The 27,018-nt window shown below is 36.4% G+C and overlaps 2 protein-coding genes across 9 annotated transcripts in view; one reads left to right on the top strand and one right to left on the bottom strand.

Annotated features, from left to right (window-relative positions):
• Window positions 1-7,103, bottom strand: part of LOC145237016 (phospholipid-transporting ATPase VD-like) — a 32,384-nt gene extending 25,281 nt beyond the window's left edge. Inside the window, exons 1-3 of the mRNA XM_080099709.1 lie at window positions 6,654-7,103; window positions 6,298-6,429; window positions 4,817-4,938 (exon numbers count right to left, since the gene is read on the bottom strand). Of these exons, the coding sequence (XP_079955835.1) occupies window positions 4,817-4,938; window positions 6,298-6,429; window positions 6,654-7,004 (605 nt within the window). The 5' untranslated portion in view covers window positions 7,005-7,103. The remainder of the gene's footprint in view (window positions 1-4,816; window positions 4,939-6,297; window positions 6,430-6,653) is intronic.
• A 3,087-nt stretch (window positions 7,104-10,190) lies between these two features.
• LOC145202746 (E3 ubiquitin-protein ligase UBR5-like) overlaps window positions 10,191-27,018 on the top strand; it is a 34,413-nt gene continuing 17,585 nt past the window's right edge. For 3 of the 8 annotated variants that reach the window (XM_080075810.1, XM_080075805.1, XM_080075803.1), the window contains exons 1-32: window positions 10,191-10,415; window positions 12,565-12,797; window positions 13,465-13,811; window positions 13,918-14,044; window positions 14,181-14,313; window positions 14,599-14,759; window positions 14,821-14,906; window positions 15,065-15,205; window positions 15,437-15,635; window positions 16,098-16,216; window positions 16,289-16,478; window positions 16,653-16,686; window positions 16,892-17,057; window positions 17,311-17,490; window positions 19,027-19,189; window positions 20,768-20,953; window positions 21,292-21,382; window positions 21,458-21,550; window positions 21,621-21,738; window positions 21,916-22,024; window positions 22,533-22,612; window positions 23,184-23,332; window positions 23,456-23,594; window positions 23,759-23,927; window positions 24,130-24,274; window positions 24,533-24,608; window positions 24,677-24,767; window positions 24,982-25,168; window positions 25,569-25,690; window positions 25,806-25,963; window positions 26,133-26,224; window positions 26,606-26,777. In XM_080075810.1, the coding sequence (XP_079931936.1) occupies window positions 10,321-10,415; window positions 12,565-12,797; window positions 13,465-13,811; window positions 13,918-14,044; window positions 14,181-14,313; window positions 14,599-14,759; window positions 14,821-14,906; window positions 15,065-15,205; window positions 15,437-15,635; window positions 16,098-16,216; window positions 16,289-16,478; window positions 16,653-16,686; window positions 16,892-17,057; window positions 17,311-17,490; window positions 19,027-19,189; window positions 20,768-20,953; window positions 21,292-21,382; window positions 21,458-21,550; window positions 21,621-21,738; window positions 21,916-22,024; window positions 22,533-22,612; window positions 23,184-23,332; window positions 23,456-23,594; window positions 23,759-23,927; window positions 24,130-24,274; window positions 24,533-24,608; window positions 24,677-24,767; window positions 24,982-25,168; window positions 25,569-25,690; window positions 25,806-25,963; window positions 26,133-26,224; window positions 26,606-26,777 (4,551 nt within the window). In that variant the 5' untranslated portion in view covers window positions 10,191-10,320. The remainder of the gene's footprint in view (window positions 10,416-12,564; window positions 12,798-13,464; window positions 13,812-13,917; window positions 14,045-14,180; window positions 14,314-14,598; window positions 14,760-14,820; window positions 14,907-15,064; window positions 15,206-15,436; window positions 15,636-16,097; window positions 16,217-16,288; window positions 16,479-16,652; window positions 16,687-16,891; window positions 17,058-17,310; window positions 17,491-19,026; window positions 19,190-20,767; window positions 20,954-21,291; window positions 21,383-21,457; window positions 21,551-21,620; window positions 21,739-21,915; window positions 22,025-22,532; window positions 22,613-23,183; window positions 23,333-23,455; window positions 23,595-23,758; window positions 23,928-24,129; window positions 24,275-24,532; window positions 24,609-24,676; window positions 24,768-24,981; window positions 25,169-25,568; window positions 25,691-25,805; window positions 25,964-26,132; window positions 26,225-26,605; window positions 26,778-27,018) is intronic. The other 5 variants (XM_080075808.1, XM_080075804.1, XM_080075806.1 and 2 more) reach the window with 4 other exon arrangements.

Here is a 27,018-nt window from a genome sequence, read left to right as displayed (position 1 = left end):
CACAAGAGTTGGAAACAGTGTTGCGGGTACTCTGGGTCAAAAATGCTTGGCAGACAGTAAGTGATATACTGTTTAACTCTTGGAGCCCAAAACCTGCGCAACTGTCCAAGATTTCCTCTTAACTAAAGTATTTCGAGATCGTGTGGGATTTAACAAAAAGATAACCTTAGCTGGAAAATGTCCAAAGTCGCGTTCCTGCAGACTGGATTGCTCAAAGTGCCTAATTATTTTAGTTACAAAACACTTCCGTCAGAAGTAAATGCCCTAGCTTCTAGTGTGAGGCGTCCAAAACGTGTAAATCGAAACAGTAAAGCGTTAGTAGTAGGGCTGTAAGCATAACATACATTAATACAATTGTTATAATTTTCCAAAAATTCCACAGTAAGTTAAGTGTTCTTTGTTAGATCTGATGGCATACCATTAGGTCAAAGTTAAAGTTTCCTTTCCTCAAACAATAGCATCAAGCTAAAAATTAACTTCCAAGTGAATCGTAATATACAGTACATAATCCATTCATATGTTGAACAAAAGCAAATTTCAAGATACTTGACCTACTTTCATTAAACGTTAGCCATGTCTTTGATTTGGCGTTTAATGTGCCTGTCTATCTTCAAAGCACGAACATTTTACTATTCTGTCTACACCACTGCACTCACTAAATTCTAGTAATACATTTTCCACGCTGTTGCCGGGCACGTTACAACAGGTCACCACACTTTACCAGCTGCTGGTTGGGAACAAGCACCGACCTATGACAAACAGACTGACATCTCTATAGTTAGTGGCGAGTTTGCAGCCTTCTCAACCACACGAGCTTGGATTAGCCATTGGTAAACAAGTTAATTAGGCTAACCTTACTTTACGATCGTTATTGTTTGAACTGTGTCGGACACTTTGCTTATTAAACAAAGGATACCAAAAATCAAAAAACAACTTCACCTGTTACTTAAACTGACGAAGTACTACCTTTTAAATCAAAACAACAATATGTGGTTAGATACATCCATGTAAAAAACATTGAGCCTTAATGAGGAAACTTGCAAATAACGACGATAAACCAGCAACGAAAACTGTCAAATGGCTTGTACAAAATATTTCAAACAACAGTCGTACAAACATTTCTCACATAGCTTTAGGTGCTTAACGTGGCTGTGTTGAATCGGTTTCTTTAGGTCACAGAGACTGGAACTTTTTCATCCCCCGCATGCCAAGATCACACAAGTACCACTGTTTGTTACACAAAAACGCGATGGTTTTATTGCACTGAATAATTTCCAATCGGCTAAATAACTCGTTAAATACAAACAACCTCCTATTTAAGCCGCCAGAAAAAAAGGTATAGTTTTCGCACATACGACATGTAGACATTTGTTAGCGCAGTAAATCATTAGAGCATTAAAATACCATTTTTCCTGGATAGCTGGTAAAATGTCAAACACTGATCCTTCTATAAAATGAAACAATATTTAAGCCTATAAAATAAAAAAAACCTTGTTTGCGTAAATTCCCATCAATAATTTTGAATATTTCAACATGTCAAATAAAAAGATGCTTAAGAAAACACTGCAATATGACCATTGTAGAAAACAAAACGCGTCTGTTCTGAGCAAACATGCTCGTACTCTGCCGGGGAGCCGAGTAAACATTAGCTGGAATTGCCAATACATTTTATGTTTCCTGTTATGTTCTCGTTTATACAATAAGATAACATCTGCAATTATTTACATCTCTGGGTGTATACTAAAAATAAGACTTCAGTATATATATTTGCATTTATATGCACTAAATCAGTGGTTCCCAACCTTTTTTTAACGCGACCCAAATACTTACCAAAATTTAGTTTTGTGGTTTCTCGCGACCCATGCACATGCTATTTTAGTTGTATGTTTGTCTGTAAGATAGGAAAGTTTTTTGAAAATTACTACGCCAGTTTAGCAAATCAATAACCTTACAACGAACAAACGCTGTTGTTTTTTACGACCAAACATTTCCATTTATTCCGAACTTGGAGCTGAATCGAGGCATTATTTGTCAGACAACGCTCTACTGTGAGCTAACACATCACTTTATGACGTCACAAACAGTTTTAACCACACAAAGAAAAGTTGTGATGAAGTTATTATTGGGCAACAATTCAAAGCCCTGGGTAATATAAAAGTAACGCTACGAGGCGTCAAAAAGTAGATGCTGTAATTGTCACTAAAACAAGCGACCCAACTTTGGGTCGCGACCCATAGGTTGGGAACCACTGCACTAAATCTTACGTGATGATTAACCGCATACACAATTTCCCATATTTACAACGGTTATACATTTGTTATCTAAATCAAATTGGGTCCTTATCTCTAGCCAGTATTTACCAACACGCCTGTTTCTACAAGCAGACACGAAATGGTTCCTTACGCTTGTATGCAAATTCCTTAAGTTATTCTATGATTATTTTTACGTGCAAAAGACGACGGTACCAAATTATTTTATCCACGTTCAACAAGCTGTGCAGTATTGACAGTATTGCGGTTTTCTTCCCCAACTGAACTGATTTCTGACGTAGAGTTGTGGGTTGTTTTTGCAAGTTGCGGGGTGCGGTTTTTGGGCGGGTGGTCCTCGGACTGATTTCAGTTATCAAACACAGTTTTTGAAACTGTTACACTCTTATAAAAAGTACGTTATTTTCTAAAAAAAAAACTTTCGTACGGCCCTGCAAGTATGGTGAGCCCAACAGAAAGCAATAACGCTGTGAACAAACTTAAATTTCGAAGAGGGTCAAAAACGGCCTTTTTACAGCGCATTGGGGATTGTTTGGCGATCCTGACCAAATCTAACCCATTGGTTCCCAACCTTTTTTGTCCTGTGCACCCTGTTAGCCGATATTCAAATCGAACTCCCGCCTACAAATTTAGTTTGCTATAGATATCGTTTACATTAACATTTTAATGTAATTCTTAATAATTTTAAACATAAAATCTTAGAACAGAAATTAAACTGCCTTAAATCGATAATACGAGAACTTGCTTTGACGAGTTAATGCAATGTCAAAGGTGAACAGCGGTGTTGTGGCAATAGCATAACACATGTTTTTTTTTGTGTTTCGGAACACGAATATTTTGGCCTGTAGTGAAGGCTTAACTATGAAGTGAAAGTATTTTCTTTCAATCGGACATCAGTTTTTCTCTTTACCGTTACATTCGTTTACATTCCCCTTTATACGACACTATTAAAAGACAGCCAAAACGCGTTCAATAGAAATGTACGTTTCATTACCCGGACTTACGAAGAACGTTTGCCCAAACCAACGTCAATACTGCATGACTTTTGTCAACTATTCGTTTGATTCGAATTTGACCCTTGTTCATTTTCTACAGCGTAATGATCTACGCTAATTCCATATCCTTATCGTGGATGCTATTGGAAATTTGTAGCTAAACACTTCAGCTGACTAAGTTTTTGTCTTAAAACACAAACAACTAAGAACTCAATATTTGCAACTGACAGAGCAAAAAAATAAAAATAACTAGCGACACTTTTAAGTCGGCAACTGAACGTGGGTGTTTTTTTTTTGTTATGTGCTGGTAGGCAAAGGTAATATTAAATTCATAGAATCCTTGAGTAAATCTTACACAGCATCCTGTTTACCAAGTTATTCAACGGGAGACTCCTGAGGCCTTGACGTACTCAACTAATAAGTGCTCAAATATGTACTCAAGATTTCCTCGTACTACCAACACACTAGAGTGTTCTCAAATCCTATGATAATGCTGAAGAGGGCCAATCTGGTGCCAAGAAGAAATAAGAAACAAATAAATATACAAAGTCGACAATGTTTGCGATCCTCAATGTCGTTGATTGCGGCTACATGCTAGAATACGTACGCCTAACTTTTCGTCATAAAGTAATAATGAGTCCTTAAATGAGCGAAAACTCTCATGTTCTGCACGCTTGGCTTTGTAATTAATTGCCAAACGTTTTCTTCAGCCTCCTCCTATTAACATCTACAGTTTACACATTGCGCCATTTTGTTGCGTTTGATCATTTTTTTCAATACGAAAGTATGCAGGTACTGTACACTCTTCACACAAAAAGTGATTATAACAGAGTTGTTTCCAGACACAAAATCGAATGCCGCTGTTACATCCACCTGTCTGTCTTGAGTCATTTAAAATGTTAAAGCCAGAAAGAGTACAGAAGCCAACACAAGGCCTTTTGTAAGCCATCTACTGCTTTAAACAGTGTGGTTTGCGGTAACAGTTTCAGGACTCCAAGTAGTGTTTTGCAGACACCTTGTGGGCACACATGTACAAAAAAGTGTAACTGCCCACATTCTCTTTACTTTTTAAACTGCCTGTTCACACAGACCCCCTCTTCTCCCCACAACGACAACAACTGTTGTACCGCATAATCCCGTATAAATTTGCATTTTAAACTCTCATACAACACAATGAAACAATAGTTTTTCAGAAATTTACCTATGTGCAAATATATATAAATCGTGCTTCCAGAAAATACAATTGCACTTAGTCCAAATGCTAGCAATATTGTCTGCGCCTGCAAATTTGCAAATCACAACAAATGCGCCAGAGTCGCGAAAGAGCAGTCGTGAAGCAAAAGCGTGACTGTATTGAGTTTCTTAGTAAGCAACTTTATCAACAAATAGTTTACTATAAGCATGAATTTCGTTTCACTAACATACATATCAGTTAATGAAAGAAGGGCCGTTGCAAAAGGTAAACACGCTGGCAACTACCTTCAATTTAATAACTTAGCGCAATAGTATATGTGTTGTGAAGGTCGCGGTATGAATACATATTAACGGACTTACTGGCAAAACGTTTCCACCAGCTGGGAATTGATGCGAGTGTCCATGTGGTGACGTTGTACGTCCTCTATGAGATCTTTAATGCCAAGCACACCAAGAACGATCAAAAGCGGAATCATACACACCTGCAAAGACAAAGAGCGTAGTTTAGTTAGTACACGGAACTCAAGGCTTTAATAAAAGATGATGGAAAATGTGCAATATGTTAATCTACCGGTCGGGGATAATTATGAAAACAAAACAAGGATACACCCGTGATACTCCACCTATTTTGACTTAAGGCGCACTACCAAGCAAATTTGTTTCGGTCACTATCGACTGCGGGCTAAAAAAATGGAAAGGTGACTTTCGTATGTATTTCCATTTTATATGTTCTATATCCTATTTACCAATTTACTATACACACCATTTAAACTTACCAACACCATTGTTTTTGCAAGCAAAAACGAATGGGTCCCCACCCGCGTGTTCATGCGAGTTTACGCCATAAAAATGGTGCGATTAACAACCGTTAATGACCTTTTGACACGATTTTCAGCAGCAGACTGTCCTTAGTGTTAACTATAACGTTTTGCACAATTCATACATAAATCACGTATTCTTTCTCGAGTTTATGTGTCAAAAATAAAGAAGCTCTGTGACACAAAAAGTGTAGTTCTTAACTGTGTTTTGCCATACCTACAAGTTGACCTTTAGTGACTGACAATGACATTTATTGACCATTCAGGGGGACCCATATTTAATCAAAGATTTCTTTTACACTTTAATGAGATGGGGTAGGACTGTTTTTGCTTACAAAGAAATAAAAACAGAGTTGTAGCCTTGTCATGCTCAGCCGAAATTCGTCATCTACCTCTTAAACATGAGGTCCGCGTTACACTCTTCAATCAAAAACAAATTTTGTGTCACACTCAGAAATCATTAACGACGCTAATATACGGCTCCATAATGATCAAAAATACTGGTCTACATGGCTATTTTTTTGACTAAGGGACGCATCTGCAGTTGAATGAACGGATGGCCAACAACTAACGAACGGTAAAATGCAAATTGACAGGTAGAGTACATCAGCCAAACTCCTCTTTTTAGCCCAATTTTGCTGTACACTAAAGTCTAAAGGTTTGAAGTAATATATTCATTTCTGGCCAGCTTATTTAAAAACCTTAACGGTACTTAATTAAACGTCACATGATATTACGGTTAAGGAGGTAAAAGTGGTCGTTGACGTTGACAAACGAGTTACATTCTGTTTGCATTTCTTTCGGACGACCCGGAATCGACGTTAATTTTGAGTGTGGGTATTCATAATTGAGGTATGTTTGTGAATAAAGAATCATCTTACACCACGTCAAGCACAAGTTATGGTTGCAAATAAGTTTTGTCAGGAGTCTAGTTCGTGGTTTGTGTAACCATTTGGACCATTCACATCTGTAACTCTGTTATGTTACTTTTTTAAGTTGAACAGTACTGGCATAGCCACAAACCTCTTTGGCAAAAGCGTTGATAATGGGAAGCCAATTAAGAACGATGAGCAGCAGGAAGTAGAAGTTGGCCCATCTGTGAAACTGCTCGAATAGGTTTTTCGGCACGAATGACAGAATTGTGTATTTGGTTGTCTGCAAAAACGTGAAAACTTAGGCGTGTATGTTTATGAAACTAATGCAACAAATTTAGACCTCTTATTTGTTTAGGTTCTTGTAATGCTAAACAGTAAACCAACCAACTAGAGGTTAATCTGTGCTTCCTTACAAACAGGATGCAATGAGGTCATGTTTTCTTGCGATTAGACACTTTGTCTTACAGCGCAGGTTTTCTATGCGGGAAGCAGACACGTACATACCCGAATTTCATTTGTCTGCTTGCAAAACGTTCGGTCGAGGAACTCTGGGTGTAAAGTTTGGCAGAATTCTTTGCCGTTTTTCACTGCACCTTCAGATTGATGCGTTGCGTTTAGTTTATCCAAGCTTTTAGCGTCTTCCCCGTCGCTAACATTTTCTGCCGTGTCCTTTCTACAAAGAACCGGCGACCGCCGAAATCGCCAATTTCGACTTCGCTTCGGTGCCGCAGTTTGCTCTCGATGCTTGTTACTTCCAGTCGACCAAAAATTACTCCAAAACCATCGAAGGGCCCTCAAGGAGCCACCCTTAGAGGGATACTTCCTCTCGAAATTCGGCCTCGCCAGTCGTACCATCTTGCCCTCCAAGGGCAAAACGCCAATTGTATTTTAGAGCACCAAAACCTTATTGACTACCGAAATACGCCTAAATAAAGGAGGAGACTTGTTTTACCACAGAAACACACAAACGTCGTACGCTGGCAATCTCAACAGGGCAACACCAATCAATATACCCCAGCTGTCTGATGTAAGAGAAATATACCGACAAATCAACCACCGTCAGCTGTGCACCGACGGGAAATACAGTTATAGCTAACACAATCCATCCTGTACTACACCTAATTGCAAGAATACTGACAGCAACGCATTGCATGTAGATTGATTTTTTGCTACCCAACGTATACAGTGGGCTGTTTTAAGACATGACTTGGAGCAAAGTTTGCTTTTCAAAAACAGTTCCTGCATGCTGTAAAGTAGCTGGTGGTTCACTGCTGCCTGCCGGATGTTGAAGGCAATCAATCTGGCGAGCAAACAACGTCGTTTTTTATGCAATAGCTTTCCCAGCTCTTCTTCGACAACAGATAAAAATCTACCAGCTCATTAGTTAGGGTAAATGTAAGAAAATATAACTTGTCTTATGTAGGCTACGTCCCACCGCCTCATTTTTGACACATAACGACCACTGGAACGATGCCATACAACGCAGTACAGCAAATCTGCACGTTAACTAGAATCATGAAACAACGTGTATCGGCAACACGACTTGTCAAAATGAAAAAAAAACGCACTTTTCAACACTAATTCTGATCAAATGGCCTGCTTTTCTGACTCATATGGGACATCTAGACTGGCTAACGATTTGAGAATGTGGCACAAAAGGAATGGTCCATTTCGTGCCAATTTCTAAAAAGAGACACCGGGTACACTTCTCTGTTGGAAACATGGCGAAAAGACCGTCTTTATATGCCACTACAGCTGCTGGTAACGAGGCTTAAAAAAGTCATGCTGGGGCCACCAACTGAGATGTGGCAACCAGGGCCCACAAAAGCGTGCGATGACCTAGCTGCACCTAATCTGCCCTTTCACACTGTAGTGCGTTCTTGTGCATTACCAGTTTAGTCATAGTCTGTTTCGTCATAAACAACCCGGTTTCAAACAATGATACTCGCAATAAACGAAAAATGAACGCACAGAGGCAATTGCATCACAAACGCATGTATTGTTAATATAATATAAATGTGACTATTAGGCTCTTTTTAAAAACTGCTGTGTTTCAAAACAAACATTGAGGTATTAACAGGCTATCACTCGAACGCTATTGAAAACCACGACTTCCTTTAATGTTTATATTTAGACTATGCGATGTGGGTATTATTCCCCTTTTACAGTACACAACATAAGATGGCATTTGATTGCGAGATGTTTAACCGGCGCTCTAGGGTTTAATAATATTCAAAATGTGTTTTGACCACTATTTGAAATATTTCTTTCGATGTGCTACTGCCACGTACGGTGTTTGATGCTAAATGTTTACGATATGGTGCAGAACTTGTCTTTTTTCTGTAATTGTCTTACTTTTGCACCTACTTTCAGCAGCTGCACCGCTTCACATAACATTCTTTGCTGCCCATAAGCACGGTTATAAAACTGGAAAATGCGCAACACAATATTTTCCCCAGCTGATGTTTATCTGAGAGTGACTTTTTGGTAGTCATGTATAGTGACAAAAAAACAAAATTACTATCCCAACAAGAACACTTTACGATTTACAACTTATGATTAATACCAGTGAAAAGTGAGAAGTTATGCTATGAAACATATGCTGTACGCCACTCTGGTAATTTGCTCTAAATTTTCATCCCACACATCTGTAATTTACATTCCAAATATCTGTTACACAAACTGCATTTGAAAGGCCAACTAAGCAGAAGAGGTAAGTAAAACCGAGGTAAGTAAAAAGTCAAAGCGGGGACAATCATTTGCTTGGCGAAGAGAGGTAGAAATTTAAAACAAAACAGCCAAGTATTTGCATCTCCTGGGAGTACATGAACTGCAGGTTGAAACAATCGACTTGTGACAATTTCTTGGCTGTGGATTTTTAGCTCAACTTGTCTATCGATATGGTTATGGTTACGTAACGTTTCGTTAAAAGATAAATAAACTAAAGACAAATAGGAAAAAGAGTCTATTAAACAAATGGAGCAACTTATTTTTAGTTTGTAAACCTCAAACTAAACACAGATTAAAATTTGCCTTGTTGTGCTGTCGCTTGTGACTTCAAAGTCGTCATGCCTGAAAATGTATATGACGTCAGTTTTTTTTCCCCTGAGCGCCCTGAAGCGTGAAATTTCATTTTACCCCGCGCCCCGCAAACGTGATCAACATTCCATTTTCTGTTTCGACTGGGACAGATATTATAAAATCTTTCAAACAATTTATGGCCCCAGAAGCAATTTAAGCTTGAGTGGCTTTGTTTCCAGTCAATGTAAACTTTAGGTAGAGCAGCAAACAGCAAGGCAGTACCGTATATGTCATTGGGCTAAAAACCTACTGGAGTGTTAGATTATAGAAACAAGAAATACGACTTGTATGCATCACACCAGCACTAGAAAAACTGGAAAGTATTTTTCCTTTATCGTTATAACTCATAATGACAAGTTATTATATGGCACCTCATGTCGTTGTCACTAGAATGGCTATCTGCTCGGATAGGGGAACAGCAAGTTACTATTTCTATGTCTGTTTAGTGCTTTTTGCATAAGTTGAACTGGCTTTTTCTCATTTACCCCTTTTCATTGTTATGATAGATTTAGACGGTAAATTTAGCGTATTTTCACAAAACAGTTTTTTAGAGTTGATGTATGTATGTATACATTATTTATAGAAGAAAATTTATTCTATAGAATAAAAGAATAGGTTGAAGCCACGGGTCCAAATGGGTCTTGGACTCTTGGTGGCCTGGCCAATAGGCTGTATGTTTGAGAACCCACCCAAAAGGTGTGCTACAAACTGCGCTTTTATGACGAAGTGCTTAATGGTATAGTTCAATATGCTTAAATTACGTTGGGTATTTTACAATAAAAATGGGCTGAAGAAGCAATAATTGTTAATACCTGATTTGTTTTATTCACCAAGTCAATTTTTTGTCTCAAAGCCTAAACCTAAAGTTTCCTCATCCCAGCATATCAGTTATGTGTAAATTTTGTAATTTTTGGTAGGCAATTTTATGTGACAATAACTACAAAAGTTTTAACCAACAATCTATTTTTAAACCATTTAGGAAAAGAAACCCCCTTGAGTGCCTAGTGTGGTATAAAGCTTTCAAGGCTAAAAAGTCTGACTTGGTTGTTGACCAGTTTGGTGATTGGTGTATGTATTGATTGGACCAAAGATGAAGAGCTTTGTGTCTAACCTACAGTTTGTAGTTCAACCAATATCCAAGGGCAACAAGGATTTTCTTGATGAAGAAGAAAAGTTTCAGGAAAAGTATGTGCATTTTTAGTTTTAAATCAGTGCTTACTGCAAAGTTTCAAAACCAATTTGAAATGTCACCTTTTATCAACACATGATAACTGAGTGGCTAAATGTTTATTATGGGTCTCCTTCTCTGAAGGGGACACATATTGTTTTTGTCCGTATTTTTTTTCTTTTTCTTATTTTTTCTGTTTAATGCTGGCCCCCAAAACGTAAAATTTTTAAAACGGCTGTACTGACTAAAGTACAGCATCTTGGAGTTTTATGCTTTGTTGTTTGGTGCAATGTAAGATTTTTTTAAAGAATTTTGAATTATTTTTTCGGATTCACCCATTTTTCACCCTTTACACCCCGAAATAATCGGTTTTAGTTTTAGGCCAGAAATACAAGCCCTATGGTGCAGAAACATTTAAAAAATTTAACAATTGTTTAAGAAGGGTATTCGTTTAGTATTTAAAATTTCGCCAGTTACCATTACATCCCATAATATGTGTACGCTCTCAGTCAGATATAAGTCCCAAGGGAGGAATTCACTGGTTCACGATTAAGGCGGCAGAGCGGGAGTGCTCAGCTTGATGTCCAGACAGACGTGTTTTACGAGACAGTCGTTTGGGTGATTAGAAATCATCTGTGTTTTTTTGTGCAGGAATGCTGTGTCGTTTTATTGACTTATCACACGTATTTTAAGTTTTGGTGAAGGTTTTACACCTAAGACGTAATTTAAACTCGATAAACGTACTTCGGTTTCGTTTATGTCAGGCAAAACGTCGTTGATCAAGATAAATATGAAAAAATAAACTTAACTTTTTCGAACGCCACGATAAATGGTCTTTAAATTCTCGTTGTCAGCTTAGCCGTCGCATAACAACGGGTATCTTCTTTATTTTTGACAAATCAATTCAAGAATCAGTACTTAAGTTGTGTATAAATTAGGCTAAACAATATTGTTGAACACTAAGGACTGCATGCTGTTAAAAACATTGTCAAAAGGTCATTAAACAGGCGTTTTTGCGAAACAAACTTAAGTGAAAAAACAAGTTGTTATGTATACCTTTGTAGCAAACGACTTTTTATATATAGTGTCTAATATAACAGTTAAGGCTTCCTAGGAAAATTTGTGTTTAAAAACTGAACTTGAACCACAATATCAAGATCAAAGCAAGAGATGAAATTGAAAGTATTTTCCCCGTTCTTTTTTTACTGATTTTTTGTAATTATATGACAATAATGATGCAAAAAGAATACGGACAAAAACTTTTAAAGTTAAGTTAATGCTTTGTAAAAAAATTGTCCTTAAAAATCTAAAAATAACCGCAACATGGGTTTACTGTAAATCCGCATAAACACGTGTGTGGGGACCCATTCGTTTTTGCTTGCAAAAACAATCATATATGTAGATAAAATTGTGTATAGTATAGTAAATTGGTAAATATCGTATAGAATATATAAAATGGAAGTACATCAGAAAGCCACTTTTCTAGTTCTAACGGGGTTTACCAGAGCGAAAATGTACTTGACAAATGAATGTCTTTGCTGCCCAACAGTTCATTTCTGCATTTTCAAAGATTAGCTGTATCGTTAACACTTTCAGTGCGGTTGACGTAAATCTACGTCAAAAGACGTTTTGCGCAGAGTGGAGCTTGACGTTAATTAACATCAAAATGTTTTGCTCAAAAATGCGGCTGACCGTTAATGTATGTCGATACCAAACAGCCCCATGCCATAAATGTGTGATCGGCGCGTGTCTAGGGCGACGCTTGGCGCACGTTAAACTTGACTATGTGAATGGAGTCTTGTTTTATAACAATGTAACAATGCTGGCTTTTCTAACAAATGCTTGAGGTAGTTATACTGTGTAATTGTTGGCAAAAGTTTAAAGTTATAATTGTGCATAAGTTTTAGCAGTAAATTATTGTGCATAAGATTTTATTGTCCATAAGTTGTAACATTACTTTCATTGTAATTCGTTATTGCTGCTGTTAAGGCCTTGCAGCAAACAAGACAAAGCAATTGTGCGCAATAATTGAAACAATTAACAAAAGCCCGCATTGAGCGCATGTTTGGGTGATTGCTGGCCGCGCTGAAAGTGTTAAGTAGTTTAAAATACATATGGAAAAACAATTTAATTTTTTATTTACCATGACGTTTTTTATTTCAACAGACTTCTTCAACTTTCTGAAAATATATTCTCGTGCAATGTGAATGATACCTCTCCTGCTGTGCAGTTGCTGCAACAATATTCTATCAAAGATTGTGTGGTAGGGCCAGATCACATTGTATTTTTACTTGATGATGGAAGAGTATGCAGATTGGGATACACAGCCAGTATTTTGTCACCACATTCACAGAAACAAAATGAAGAGCAGGCAAAAGACAAAAGCCACCAAAACAGAAGTAAGTGTTTGATGTATGTAAAATGTTCAAATAGGTTGGCAATCTTTGACTAAAAATCTATTTTATCACTACAGTTTGAACTACTTTTATGTATTATGTGCAGGGTTGCCATCGACATGGAGCCTGAAATAAGGACAACCGAAAAATTAAGTTTTCATACGAAACAAAACTAACGTTTCAGAATAAATCTTTGAATTTATACGATCCATGACATATCACATGCCATATATTTTGCCAGAAACACTTTGTTCAAGCAACTCCTTGTTTGTAGAAAATACTTTGTGCGTTTTACGACAGCGTAGGTCTAGGTTTACTTCTGCTTTTAGCAAGGATTTGACTTGTAATTGTTGAAAATAAGACAAAATAAGGACGTAAGTCAAAAAGAAGGACATTTCTTAGAAATAAGGAAAATACGTTTTTCTAAGATGGTGCCCTTCAAAATAAGGACAAATCTTAGAAATAAGGACGGTATGGCAACCCTGATTATGTGACTTACATTTAATAGATGCTTTTTGGTATATTGTAGGTTATTTTAGGAAGTTTTCATGTTGTAAAATTTGTTAAATCAAAAGAGCTTTTGTTTTATAACTTTTTAGAAAGCGCTGTCTTCTCAATGTTTAAATCTTAATCTTACACACTAAATTTCAAGATCGTTTGTATACTTAAGGTTCAAGAAGCTCCAAATCTATGCGGACAGATGACTCTCCATGGAATCTTGACAATGCAAACCTACTTAATATGAGCAGTGATGTTTCCTGGACCAGATGGGGCAACAGAATAGGTGTGATTCGCTCAACTGCATCAACCTCTACTGGATCATCTTCAACCACTGCGTCCTCATCTACTCGCAAAACAGCTCGCATGTCACTAAACTCTGCAGCTGGAATTGCTGGGTCAAATATTCGACTTATAAGATCTGGACAGGTTAGAGGAAGAAATCTTCCACTGCTATCAGGTCAAAGGGTTGTTTTGCCTGCTTCACATGTTCCTGAGGATTTAATAAATCAAGTGCAGGTATGCATTGGTTTGGCATTTATCTGTTTCGGTTGTGTTTCAAAAGTTAGTTCAGTTTTTGAATGAAGGTAAAACTTTACATTACTTCTAACCTACTTGTTAACAGGGTGTCTTGCAAGGGAAATCTCGCAATCTAATTGTCAGAGAACTGCAGCGCACCAATCTGGATGTAAATTTGGCTGTTAACAATTTACTAAGCCGTGATGATGAAGAAAATGATGATTTAGATGATGGTAGGTTTGTAGTTTAACTCGCAGAAACTTAAATTTCATTTGATTAATTATTTGTTTTTAAATTGGGTACCTTCCACCACACTGTGTTATTTTTTTGATTGCATACAGCAAATGTATATGTGTCGCTGTTTTTTAGCTGGAGACTATATTCCTGGAGAGGAGCTTATGTCATTATTGGATGGTGGAATGCATCCAGGTGATCATCCACGTGTTGTTATTGATGCAGACGCCATGCTGCCTGAGGATCTACTGGGTTATTCATTTTCTGGGTGTGTATTCTATTATTATAGCATAAATTAAAAATGTAAAAGTGCAATTTATGTCAAGTGAAAAAGTCTATTTTGATTTAATAACATATATAGTTGTTAACTTTTGAGACCAATGTTAAACTTGTATTGTGTTTTTGTAAACATTACATATGGCTGAACAAATGAATAACGTTGTCCAATTCTCCGCCTACCCTGGGTTTTTGTCTAGGTATGCATGGGAATTTGGCATATCTGTGTTTGGTGCCTATGCACTTGTACTTAATTGTGTTTTTGTAAACATTGCAGCAGGCCTCCTCCATCATCCAGAGGACTTGGAGGTGGTGGTAGTGGCAACAGTGATAGGCAAAATGACCCAGATGATGATAATCTAACAAGAATGAACAGCCCCCACTGGATAGATTTGTTTCGAAAAATTGATTCAAAACGCCAACCAAAATTGCCTACAGGTATTTTGAAAAATTGTTTTCCACAACAGTTTGGAGTTTATGACACATTAAAATTGTACAGTGCCGCCACCAGGAAGCAGTGGAATATCTTTGTCTGAGGATATTGAGTGGTGGGTAAATGACAATGGAGAAGCAATTTTGTTTAAGGTAAGTTTATTTCTTTTTTGTTTTTCTGAAACAGTGAAATAATCTAGGAATTAAATGAAATCTATGAGTTACATGTTGCAAATGCCATTTTTCAGAAAGGAATTTAAGCTAATATATAACTGTACAACTGTAAAAATAAACTTTATTGTTTAATTTAGCTCATTGGTGGAATGCATAGTGAACTGGTTGCAGTTGACAACAGTTGTGTTCTCCGCCAGTGGAAGTGGAAATCAAAGAAACCATTTAATGATGGAACATTTCATCCTCGCTCAAAGTTTCTGAATTTGGAAAACCATAAGGTATATCATATTCAGAACCTTGATTTCTGTTTGTGCACTGTTAACATTTCTTAGCAAACTGCATTCTTTTATGTTTACACCGTTTTTTTTTAATTGTATATCAGCCAAGTTAACTAATATTCGGACCCAACCTTGAAAATAACACCATCAAAATTTGCACTTTCTTTTGTGCTGTAAACTAGAATTTATAAACAAAGAAGTTAAAATTTATAAAAAAAAATTTTTCTACAGATTTCCATGTTGGCTACTTGTTCACTGCGAGCCTCAATTGTGACAGAGGGTGGTGCCATGGCAACTTGGATGGATGAAAGTGTTTCATGCCACACGATGTCGCTTGACCAGCCTTGCTCTGCGATGGATGTAATTGAAATGGAAGTGGTCAAATCTCTTCATGTTTGTCCTTTGTACTCAGCTGTGCTAACACAACAAGGTATATATGCTTTAATCCAGTGTTTCATACCGGAACGGAACAAAACGAAATAACATTATTCGTTCTGAGCAAATTATTTATTTTCATTATTTCGTTCTGGACCGATATTTTTATTTCGTTCCGGTCTGACCGAAATAAATTTATAACTGTATTTTTAACGGCGCGAAATTTTCAGCAATTGTTTCATGTCAAATGTTCAGAACGAAATACCGGAATAAAATATAACGATATTTCGTTCCGTTCCGTTTTTTTGAATTTTTTTATTTCGGTATTTCGTTCCGGTATTTGAGCCTAAAATTATTTATTTCGTTCCGGTATAACGTTCCGTTCTGGCATAAAACACTGCTTTAATTTTAGGAAGCACTGACTAAGTTGTGGACCTGTTGAAATTTTGCCAGCCCTTTTACCAAATATATTTGTATTGATTGTTATTTGGAACTTCTGCTAACACTTTGTTTGCAGGTCGTGTTTATTGGTGGGGTGTTCTGCCTTTTAATCAACGAAAGAAAATTCTGGAAAAGTCCCAAAACAGTCTGCTACAGAATCTCTCAAAAGAAAATGCCCCAAGCAGCAAACCTGATGTAAAAAAATTTTCATGTTCATTTTTTACCATTGATTGTTTTCAGAGATGATCAGTTATGTTTTGTGTGCAGCTTGCAGTTGGAACTCATGTGTGTTTGAGGCATTTTCCTATATACCATGCTGGTGCTGTTGCTGTGAATATTTCGACTGGTACTCCAAAAATGGGAATGCTACTGGAATCTGTTTGGGACTTAGAGAAAAAGGCAAAGTTTCAGATAATAAACGACAAAACAGCTAAACCGGAAACACATCAAGCTCCAGGTTGGTTAGGAATACCACGATGTTTTTTTTTGGACTAGATTTTGAATTAAATTTTGTATGAATAGGAATAAAACTGGTTGAACATTTAACCAGTTGGAGCAACTCAGTTGTATTAAAATTGTTTGTATATTTTATGTTATTAGCCATTAGCAAACATTATTGTGTATTTTGCAGACAATTCAACTGTTGAACATGGACAAGATAACAGGTTTGTGCTTTTGTGCATTGCTCTTTTGTGATTATGATGAGGTATTTTTAAGTATATTGTGTTTTACACTGGTGAGATCTGCCGAAAATGGTGTGCCACCAAGAAAATGAGCTACCCATTTCAATTACCTATCTAAAACACTGTTAATTAACCTCTTTAAAACTGCATGTTTAAGAATTAGCGCCTTCAATCTTGTGTGCTATAGTGCTACTACATCGCTCTCTGACACATCTAAGTCCCATAAAAGGAAGAGATCACAAGATGAGGATGTAGAAGAAGCTGATGAAGCTCCTCATGAGGAGGAATGGGATTTGCAAAAGGTTGTTTTTATTGAGGATATTCGGACAATTCCAATTGGAAAAGTTACAAAGGTTTGTATTTTGATTTTTAACATTTAAATTTCACCACAAAGTATCATTTCAATAGCAAAACTAAAAATGTAGCTCTGTGGCTTAAGTGCTGGTATGTGTTTGTGAAGATAAATCATTATTCTTTACTTTTTAGCTTCGTAACATGTTTTTATGCTGCCTAAGTTAAGTGTAATTGTAATGATTCCAAGTGATTCTGGTTTTAGCGAAGTGCAGACTTGGAACTATGTGGATATATCTGTTTTGTTTTGTGTAGATTGATGGAAACATTGTGGCTGTCCAGTTTTCGTCCTCAGATGAGAAATCACAAGAAAGTGCTGAGGCATCATCAAGCTTGAGCTCGTGTAGACTCTTGCACAAGGATGACATTGTAGTTGTCAAATCATCTCTTCCTCGGGTGGTTGATTGTGTCCAAAAAACACCAAGAAGACTCGCTGTATGTGTATGTTTATGTTCATTATGGGTCCCCTTCCCTGAAGGGGACACGTATTGATTTTACTCAAATTGTTTTGTTTTTTTTTCTTTTTTTTTCTTTGTTTTTTCTTCTTTTTTCTTCTCCCCATAGTTTGTCCGACTCGTTTTTCCATCAAATCCTTGATGGATTTGTATGAAATTTATACAGATGGTAGATGTAGTTATGTAGATGTGCATCCCACTTTGTTTTTGTTGATAACCCCAGTATTTACCCCGCTAGCCCCCTAAAATGGGTATTTTTTCCCCAAAGTTTGTCCGACTCGTTTTTCCATCAAATGTTTGATGGATTTGGCTGAAATTTACACAGATGGTAGATGTAGTTATGTAGATGTGCTTCCCACTTCGTTTTTGTTGATAACCCCAGTATTTACCCCGCTAGCCCCCTAAAATGGGTGAGTTTTTAAACAGTGTCAGAATTGGCTGAAATTTGGATAGCTTGTAGAGTATGCCATTTATAGATGTCGATTGGTGTGTTCAACCATGTAGCCCCATCATTTACCCCACAAGCCCCTAAAGTGTAAAACGTATTTGTATGTTACTGGGCACCACAAACGAAAGATTTCTGTTGCTCAATAGTGTTACAAGGGCGAGCAGTTGTATGTTACTCTTTTATGACTTTGTGGATTGCTTGGTGAACATTAGTTAGGGGGTTGTTAACAGCCCTATGACATCTGAAACATTAACGGTTGTCGCTCAAAACACCTCTAGTGGTCGAAATTTTAAACATTGGCGGATTGGGCTGAAATTTTGCATTACTATTGATTGAGTCATTGAGATTTCATATTTTTTTAGTTTGAGTGTCTGACCCCATTAGTTACCCCACTAGTCCCCTACAATGGGTCAGTTTTTTAAACAGTGTCGGGATTGGATAAAATTTGGGGTAGTATGTGGACTATGCTATTTGTAGGTTTCAGTTGATGTGTTTTACCTTTAGCCCCAACATTTACTCAACTAGCCCCCTAAAATAAATGAACTTTTAAAAAACATTCTAATTATATGAAATTTTGCAAAGTTTATTAAACATACTCAAATGTTATGTTTTTACATAGTATTATTATTTAAGCCCAGTGCCGATCACTGCGTTTACCTTACAACACCAAACTTTCACATGGTTATCTCTTGAAATGCATTATCTACAACTTTGCATGTGTGGGGACCCATGAGCTTCTGCTTGCAGAAACAACTAAGGTTATAAAAGATAGTGGATGGTATGGGACCCAATATAAAATAAGCATAGGAAATATATCAATGTTTTAAAATAGGTTATAGTGTATATGCAAGGGCAATATGTGCTAAGCCACCCTTCTAGTTTTAGTTACAAAACCCACTGGTGTTGAAAACAGACTTTATAGGTTTTTTGTGTTAATTTATATGCTGATTTAGGGATATTATATGACTCCAGGCATAACACTGGAAATATAAAATAATTCGCAAGCATTTGGTTTTGCTCTGTATACAATAGTAAGTTTTATTTATTTGTTTGTTTGTGTTTCCACAGTGCGATCCCCGTCTTCATCTGCACTGTATTAATGCAACAACAAATGGAATAGCTGCTGTGGGAAATAAACCTGGGGAAAAGCTGAGTTACTTGCAGCTCAGCATTTCAATGGGAAGGGTCTTGGCACAGAAAGTGTTACCAACTAAAGTAGAGTCATTTGTAGGTGAGTACACTGTATTAAATATTTGCAATAATTGAGTCAAAAGTGTTTTCGTGGAGGTTTAATAGAAAGTTAGAAATAGTACATTAAATATTAGTTTAAGAAATAAAAAAAATGACAATAAGATGCTCATAAACCAGGGGTGGGCAAACTTTTCAGAGCAAGGGCCGCATTCAAAAGTTCTTAATTTCATGGGGCCGCATAGTATTTCACCAAAGGCCCCCTATTACTTGCTTGTTTTTTTTTAAATAACTGGTGTAAAGAATAAGGTTTATATCATGTATTTCATACTTGACGCATAAGTTTAGCTAAACGAAGCTAACTGTTTATGACGTCATAATCTGTATTGTGACGATTGCGGTGCCTGTTCTTTCGCATTGTTTGTACACAATAAGTGGATAAAAAGCCTTGCGCATATGGTTCATAGGCTGGTAATCTTTTTTTCAGTCTCACGAAATGTGTTTTAGCAGTTTAAAAATCAAAATATTTGGCAAAATAGTTTTAGTTACGTCACGGCAGCCAGTACATGTATTTTAACATGCATGGTCACGGCCGCACAAACTAGTCTCCGCGGCCGCATGTGACCGTACGGCCGTAAGTTGTGTACCCCTGATTTAGCCCAAAATATTAACATAGTATATTTTCAGCTATGTGCAAATACGTTTGTTGTCACTTTGTTTGCACAAACGTTGGTGGAATATCTACAATTGTAATTGTTTCAAATTAAACAAGCATTTGTTGCAGCATAGGCAACACCACGTTTTTTTGTTTATAAATTCCTTGCGCCAACATTAAACAAAGCGAGCCACTTTTATTATCCAACTTAAGTGTGGTGTGGTCTGTGATAACGATTTTAAAGCCATGTTTAATGTCTGTTTGCAATGTACTGCAACGACCTAAACTTGATCCAAAGTGACCAAAATTTTGGCGTCAACAGTACAAAGTGGGCTGTATTTGAAAACGTAAATAGCTTTTACTTTTATCGAACGAAGTAATTGTGTCAAGTGACGATTTGCAAAATAACGTGGCAGAAACAACAGGCTAAAGCACGTAAGCACCCCCGGTATTTTTTAAAACTATGCCTGTGGTTATAATACTATCCAGCGTTGCTCGGTAACTTTCTCTTTAAAATTTCCCAACATTTGGCAGGCCGCATGAACTCCTTTGCCGGGCCGCATGCGGCCCGCGGGCAGTAGTTTGCCCACCCCTGTCATAAACCAATCAAGGGACTTTGTGGTTTGTGCAGAGAATAAATTAGTAAGCGTTCTGTTGTTTTATATACTGTTTTGGCCTAACAAATGTATATTGTGTCAGCAAACCTATTCACATGTTAAAGAATACAGGTTTCTAATTTTGTTTTTTAATGGCGGAAGTTCAATATGTTTTTTTTTTCATTACAAGTGAAAATTTGTTCAAATTTTATTCAGGGTTACTAGCAAAAAAGTGTCTGAAAATAATTTAGATTTGGCACTGATTAAGTGGATATTATTTCTTACCCCAAGTTTTTATGTCTCTTGTTTAAACACTTTTTAGTTTAAACAGCGCATTTTTGGCTAATACTTTTGCTCAAAAATTATTTAGATCCTAATGATCAGAATGGCCAGATGAACACGACCAACCAAAACAAGACAAGCACACCAATACCTGACTTTACAGCTGACACTTTGCCTACTCAGATCCAGAAAGCTTCTGTAGTCCTTAATCGTGATCAAGTGCAGGAGGTGTTGGGTCTGAACAGCTCTTGGTCACCTATTCCGGTCCAGTCAGGTTAATTAGTTTTGTGCTTTGTTCTGGTTAGGGTGATTTCTCAAGGCTGGAATGTTACTTTAGCTGATAATGAAAAAGTGTGTTATATTTGAATTTTGCCCATTTTTTTACTGGGTTCCAGGTTGCTGGAAAAACTATGTTTATTGTAGGGCTTTCCTTGTTTTTCAGTTTTTAATAATTATATATCTTTTGTCAATTTGGTTTAAATTTTTGCTGACCATGTAGTTCTACGAAGACAAAAATGGTAAAATAAGAGTGACAATCATGAGAATCATAAATTAACCAGTAAATAATTTGCACTAGTTATTTTTTGTAAAATTAGTTTATTTAAAAAACAGTTTCAGGCAAAAAAACAATGTTTGCTACTCAAGGTTTGGTTGACAGTGGTCTTTTGGACATGCAAAGTTCTGCTAATACCTCTGCCTCAGGGTAAGTACAGTGTATTTTTACACATTCATTATATGCAGTAATACAAATTATAAAACTCTTTTCACATTTTTATAGCAGTGTTGATGCTCCAATAAACCAGGGCAAAGTTGTTCATAAATGGCATAGTCATGTAAAAGGGGAACTTCGAACATATCTCATCCAAAAACTGTAAGTTTTAATGACTCTGTTTCGACAGCAACAAATTCTTCACAACTTGACAAGTGTTAATGTATTTCAGAGTGCACAGATTCTTTCCTACTTCAGATATGATGCCTATAAATGACAACAGGCTGATAAAACTTCTCGGTTTTGCTCACAGAGTTGAAAAATCGTGTTATGCTGGGGCAAACTCAAAGGTACATTCTATATTTGAGCAGTAACCAAAAGTTTTTTTAAATTCCAACATGTTGTAAGCTAAGCCTGCCAATGTCCTTAAAAATGTTTTGGTAAGACATATTGAATAAATTGGAAAAATTAGAAAGCCGCAAATATGCTTCCACTGTTAACAAAAACTAATACTATGCATTTGGCAGGAGGAATACTTCCACCTTTTAGCTGAAAAGATACACAAGATACGAAAAGAAATAGAAGAGAAAAGACAGAAAAAGCCAGTTGCTGCAGCTGCAACTGCAATGGCAATGTGTAAGTGTCGTATTCAACACATTTAGAGTATGGTTTCATGACTAAAAAGAGCGAAAAAAATGTGCTAAAATAAAACGTTGTAACCAAAAAGTAAAACGTTGTTCTTTATAAACTGTAATTGACTATTTGGATTGGTTTTAATGGATTTAAGACTATGGGTTAAGTTTACCTACTTTACCCTATTTTATCCTATTTCAAAGCTGGGATAAATTAAAAGCTTTGGTTGCTAGGCGCTTGTGTTAGAACTTGTCATTTGCTTTACAATCTCAAATGTTGTGAAAAATATAAAAAAGCTATTAAGCGTTGCCAGGACATTGTCTGGTAGCAAACATATTGCTGAACAGCCATTTCACTGGTGGATATTTGGCTATATTTAGTCTGCCATTAAAAACACCTATCGTTTGATTATAAAATTAACTAATAAAAAGATGACCACAGTAAATTACTAATATTTCTATCTCTCCTGTAGTTTTCATGATCAGGTTGTTTAAAAGTGTTTTTTCTACAGGTGTCGATCTTAGCAAAGAGGCATCAACCTCTGTAGCAACAAACAGCATGTCGAAATGCAAACTTCTCAATTGCAGCCAGGTAAAAAAAAACATTGGCTACAGCTTGTATTGGGCCTGTTAGATCTAAACAAAATTGTTTGTTAGTTTACAGTAAAGTTTACATTAAACTTTCATAATTTCACTGTTTTAAGTTTGACTTTTTCAATCTTACCAAGTTCCATTGATTAGTTCTGGTTGTGTTTGGCACACCCCATTGACCATTATCATAGTTTAAAAAAGGGGTCACAAATTCTTTGAGGGCATCTAAGATTTCCAAATTGTGTGTTATTGCATGCCATAAACTACATTCAAACTGTGTTGAAAAAAAAGAAATACTGTTTAGCAAAGTGAAAAAAAGCTGTGCTATATATCACTATGTTACAAAATAACTACATATTTTTTTTAGAACAGATTATTCATATCTCTTCTCATAGATAAAGTTTCATTCATTTCTGGCTATAACTACAATTGAATCAATGTTTCATGTTAAACACATGGTTAACATACATCATTCAGCCTTGAGTACTAGACATGATTTGTAAAGCACAAACACACTTTGTTTAAACACCTAGTGTATGACTATTGTTTTTTAACGATTTTTTTTCTCTCAGGAATGTCCGACTCTTCTTCAAGATTACAATGCAATGTTGTACCCACTTCTAGCTGATGAAAATGATGGAATCCGAGACCCCATTTGGGCAGATATTCCCCCACTTTTGGCTTCTGGAATGGGCATACATTCAGTTGATGCTGACACAAGGTATGATTTGTTGTTGTTTTTCGTACTGTTTTTTTAAAACATTCATTTCCTAAAATTTTCTTCTACATGTCCACTCATGCAGATGATTTAGATGACCACTATTTTTATGTTTGTTGTTTTCAGGTACACAGTTACCGTTCTGGCTTTTCAAAATCAAGTCTTGATGCCACTTGTCCTCCGACGAGACTTTCCTGCATTTGAAGCTCTTATTAAGAGTATAGAAACCAACCCATCAACAACATGGCTCAATGTCTTTTACAAGGTTGGTGAAAAAAGCAATTGCAAAGAAAAGATCAACATTTTTGAATAACAACAGTGTTGTTACAAAATATACCAAGTATATTCAAACCCTACCTGTCAAGGCAAATCTGTTGCTGTTATATATTCTGCATCAGTTGTATTTTCATAATATAACCATATTTGCAGAGTTTACTTGATGAAAGGTGTGATGGGCAGCGAAACCTTCTTCACATGTGCATTGAGATGAGCATCCCGTCATCCAACAAAGAACAAAAGGAAGATGAAAAGGAAAAGGACTCAAAGAAAAGTCCGGCACCAAAAACAGTTCCAGAATCACCTGCAAGGCCCAACCCTGGTACTTTTTCAAAATGATGTTGTTACAATCAGATTTTAAATTTCACTCTTATGAATTGTTTCAGCTACACTCCCCCATTAAAAATTATTTTCACAAGGATGCTTGAAAATAGTTGACTAACAGTTTCAGGTCCCCACAGGGTTACTGGTTTTGTTTGAAATGTTGTACTGTCTGTTTAGTTAAAGTGTTTTTCTTTCAACAGGTGAACCAAAACCACTAATGTCAACTTCACCAGCTGGTGGTTTGTTCATGTCGGATAGTGATCATGCTGATGCTGTTAATGCAATTGCAAATGCAATATCTGCTGTTACACGTGGACCAGCTAGTGGTGGACCCCCAGATGAAAGGTATTTTTCAAAGCTTTTCTGTGGGGCATTATTCCAACATTACTTGTCATCATCATTAGATAAAATAGGGGATATTTTAGGTTTTTTGTTCCGTTAACAGATTTTGTTGTTGTAGGTCTTTTTGTGTTCAAATTTCATGTTGTGAATCTGGTAGCAGATGTGTTATCAGCTGGTGCTATATCCAGTAGTTTACAAATCCTTCTCTCTTCAGTAAAAACATGTGTGTATTGATCTCTGAATTTATATTTTTTGTTACAGTCCATCAAGGGCTCCAATACCAGTTCCAGGGTCCTCTCCACCCGTTCCACCAACCCAGTTTGCAAGTGGACCTTGGGTAAGGTTTTGTCACATGACCCAAGTTTGGTTTGACAGTTGACAATAAGTTAAATACTTTTTGTAAAGGGAATCCAGATTTCAGAAGTTCACCCACCTGGAAGTCCCATACTTACATGGCCACCAGAATTGCCCACATGGAAAAATGATGGGCAGCAAGGTACGTTTGGTAAATAACATGTAATTAAACAAAGCATAGAAACAAGAAAACCGAAGGACTGGCAGCAAAATAAGGAAATCATGAAGCACTTTTTAAAAATTTAAATAAAATACAATATGTCAAAAATATTATTCGACAAATTATGTCTTTGTTTGCATGTATTATGCATGAACGTTACTTCTTCCTCTTTGACATTTTTTCACTTTTATGCCAGAAGAGGAGGGAATTAATTTGACAGTGCCTTCGAGTGACAAGAAAAAGAACCGCTCCTCATCAACATGGTCTGAAGGTAAAGGAGAAGGGAAGGATCGTGGAACTCGATGGGATGCAGTTTCTATACTTAAGCTCATTTGCAATTCAAAGTGCATTCAACCTCATCTAAAGAAACTTCTTACACAAAAGTACGACTATTTGTTTGAATAAAGTTTTACATTTACAATTTACAGCTCAATGTTTGATTCAAAGCATTGAAATTCAAATGTGAAAAGTGGAAAAACAGATTCAGAAAAATCTATTCCATAAAAAAGAAAGAAATTGCTTTAAACAGAGTATTAAAAATATATCAAAATAACAACTTTAGTATAATAGATCAAAACCATCAACAGCATGGCTTAACCTGACGATCACTGTTTGCCTTTTTAACTAGAGTACAGTAAAATCAATGGACGATAAAATCCTTGGTAAAACAGAATCAGTCGGTTTAATAAAGGAATATATAAAAATATATTTACTGGTTTACTGAACTTAGAAACACTTTTAGCTATTGTTTAAGATCTAACAATACCTTGATTTTGTATTTAGGGACACAGCTGGTTACACGCCATTCATGTTTGCCGTCGCACATCGAGCTTATCCTGCTGCCCTCATTCTTTTCACTGCTGCTATAAATGTTGCAAAGGAAACTGTTGCTCAACAGGATAAAGGTAAAATAACAAACACCAGACACCTTGTTTTATAACCAGCAAACCTAACCAATGGTTCCTGACCTTTTCTTTACCTCTTCTATCAAAATAATCAAAAATTGCATGTTTTCTTCAGACGTTGCAGACAAAGATGAGATTGGACCTGAACATTACAAACAACTATTGTCAATGATTTATCCGTCTGGGTCAAATGCAGATGACAACCCACTATACATGTTGTGTTGTAATGATACTTGTACTTTTACATGGACTGGTGCCCAACACATTAACCAAGTCAGTAAATACAATTTATGTCTAATACTATAAGCTAAAACCATGTTGCTATTTAAAAGCTTTTTACATTGTGTTTCAATAAATATCGTTGTTTTTCTGTTTTTGGACAATTAGTTTATGTATAAAATGTTTTGTTCATGTGCTTTGAGACTAAATTGTATTTCTTTAGGACATCTTCGAGTGTCTGACATGTGGATTGACGGAGACGTTATGCTGTTGCACAGAATGTGCCAGAGTTTGCCACAAAGGACATGATTGCAAGTTCGTAAAATACTTCTTTATTATAACAGTTAAAGGTCGAGATCTTTATGCCCATTACAATGTCTTGTGTATTTTCTCAATCCAAAAACAAAAACAATTAACCTAGGCATTCGACTGCTTTTCTTGTCACATAGATTCTTCGCTGGTCATGTACAAAATACCGTGGAAGTATAGTATTTTAAATATCCAATTTATGTCATTGATTATTGTTCCATAAATTCTATGCAATCACTGTTACCTATTTCAACATTCTCGGATTATGTCGTACTTTTTAATATCATGGATATAGTGTTGTTGCCAGGCATATTTCCACTTTTCCTTTGCTCAACCGGCAATTATCAATGTCGCGTTTAATGTATTTTTTATGATTTGCGCTTTCAGATTGAAGCGCACGAGCCCTACAGCTTACTGTGACTGTTGGGAGAAATGTGCTTGTAAGTCGTTGGTTGCTGGTGACAACAATGACAGAATGGCGTTACTTCGTAATCTGCTGCACCTGACTGACTTGTACGAAATTCACAACTCTTCTGGTCAACATATACTACATTTTCTGGTAAAATTACGTTACTGTGTTACGCAAATCGATGAAATCAACTTTTTACACCAGTTTTATCTTTTTTTCTGTATTTAATTTGAGTATTTGTTGCTATAATGAGTTATTGCATTTTTAAGGTTTTTCTTGTTTAATGTAACGAGTGTTGTCAAAAATATTTATTTTTATTTTTGCCTCAATAACAAGTTCTCCGTTTACGATGGTTTGTTGGTCCTAATGGGGAAAGAGTATTTTATTGTTA

Source organism: Phallusia mammillata, chromosome 7, assembly GCF_965637545.1.
Source record: "Phallusia mammillata chromosome 7, kaPhaMamm4.hap1.1, whole genome shotgun sequence".
Taxonomy (NCBI): domain Eukaryota; kingdom Metazoa; phylum Chordata; class Ascidiacea; order Phlebobranchia; family Ascidiidae; genus Phallusia; species Phallusia mammillata.
The sequence above is the reverse complement of the archived record's forward strand: the minus strand, read 5'-3'. Positions and strand labels throughout refer to the sequence as shown.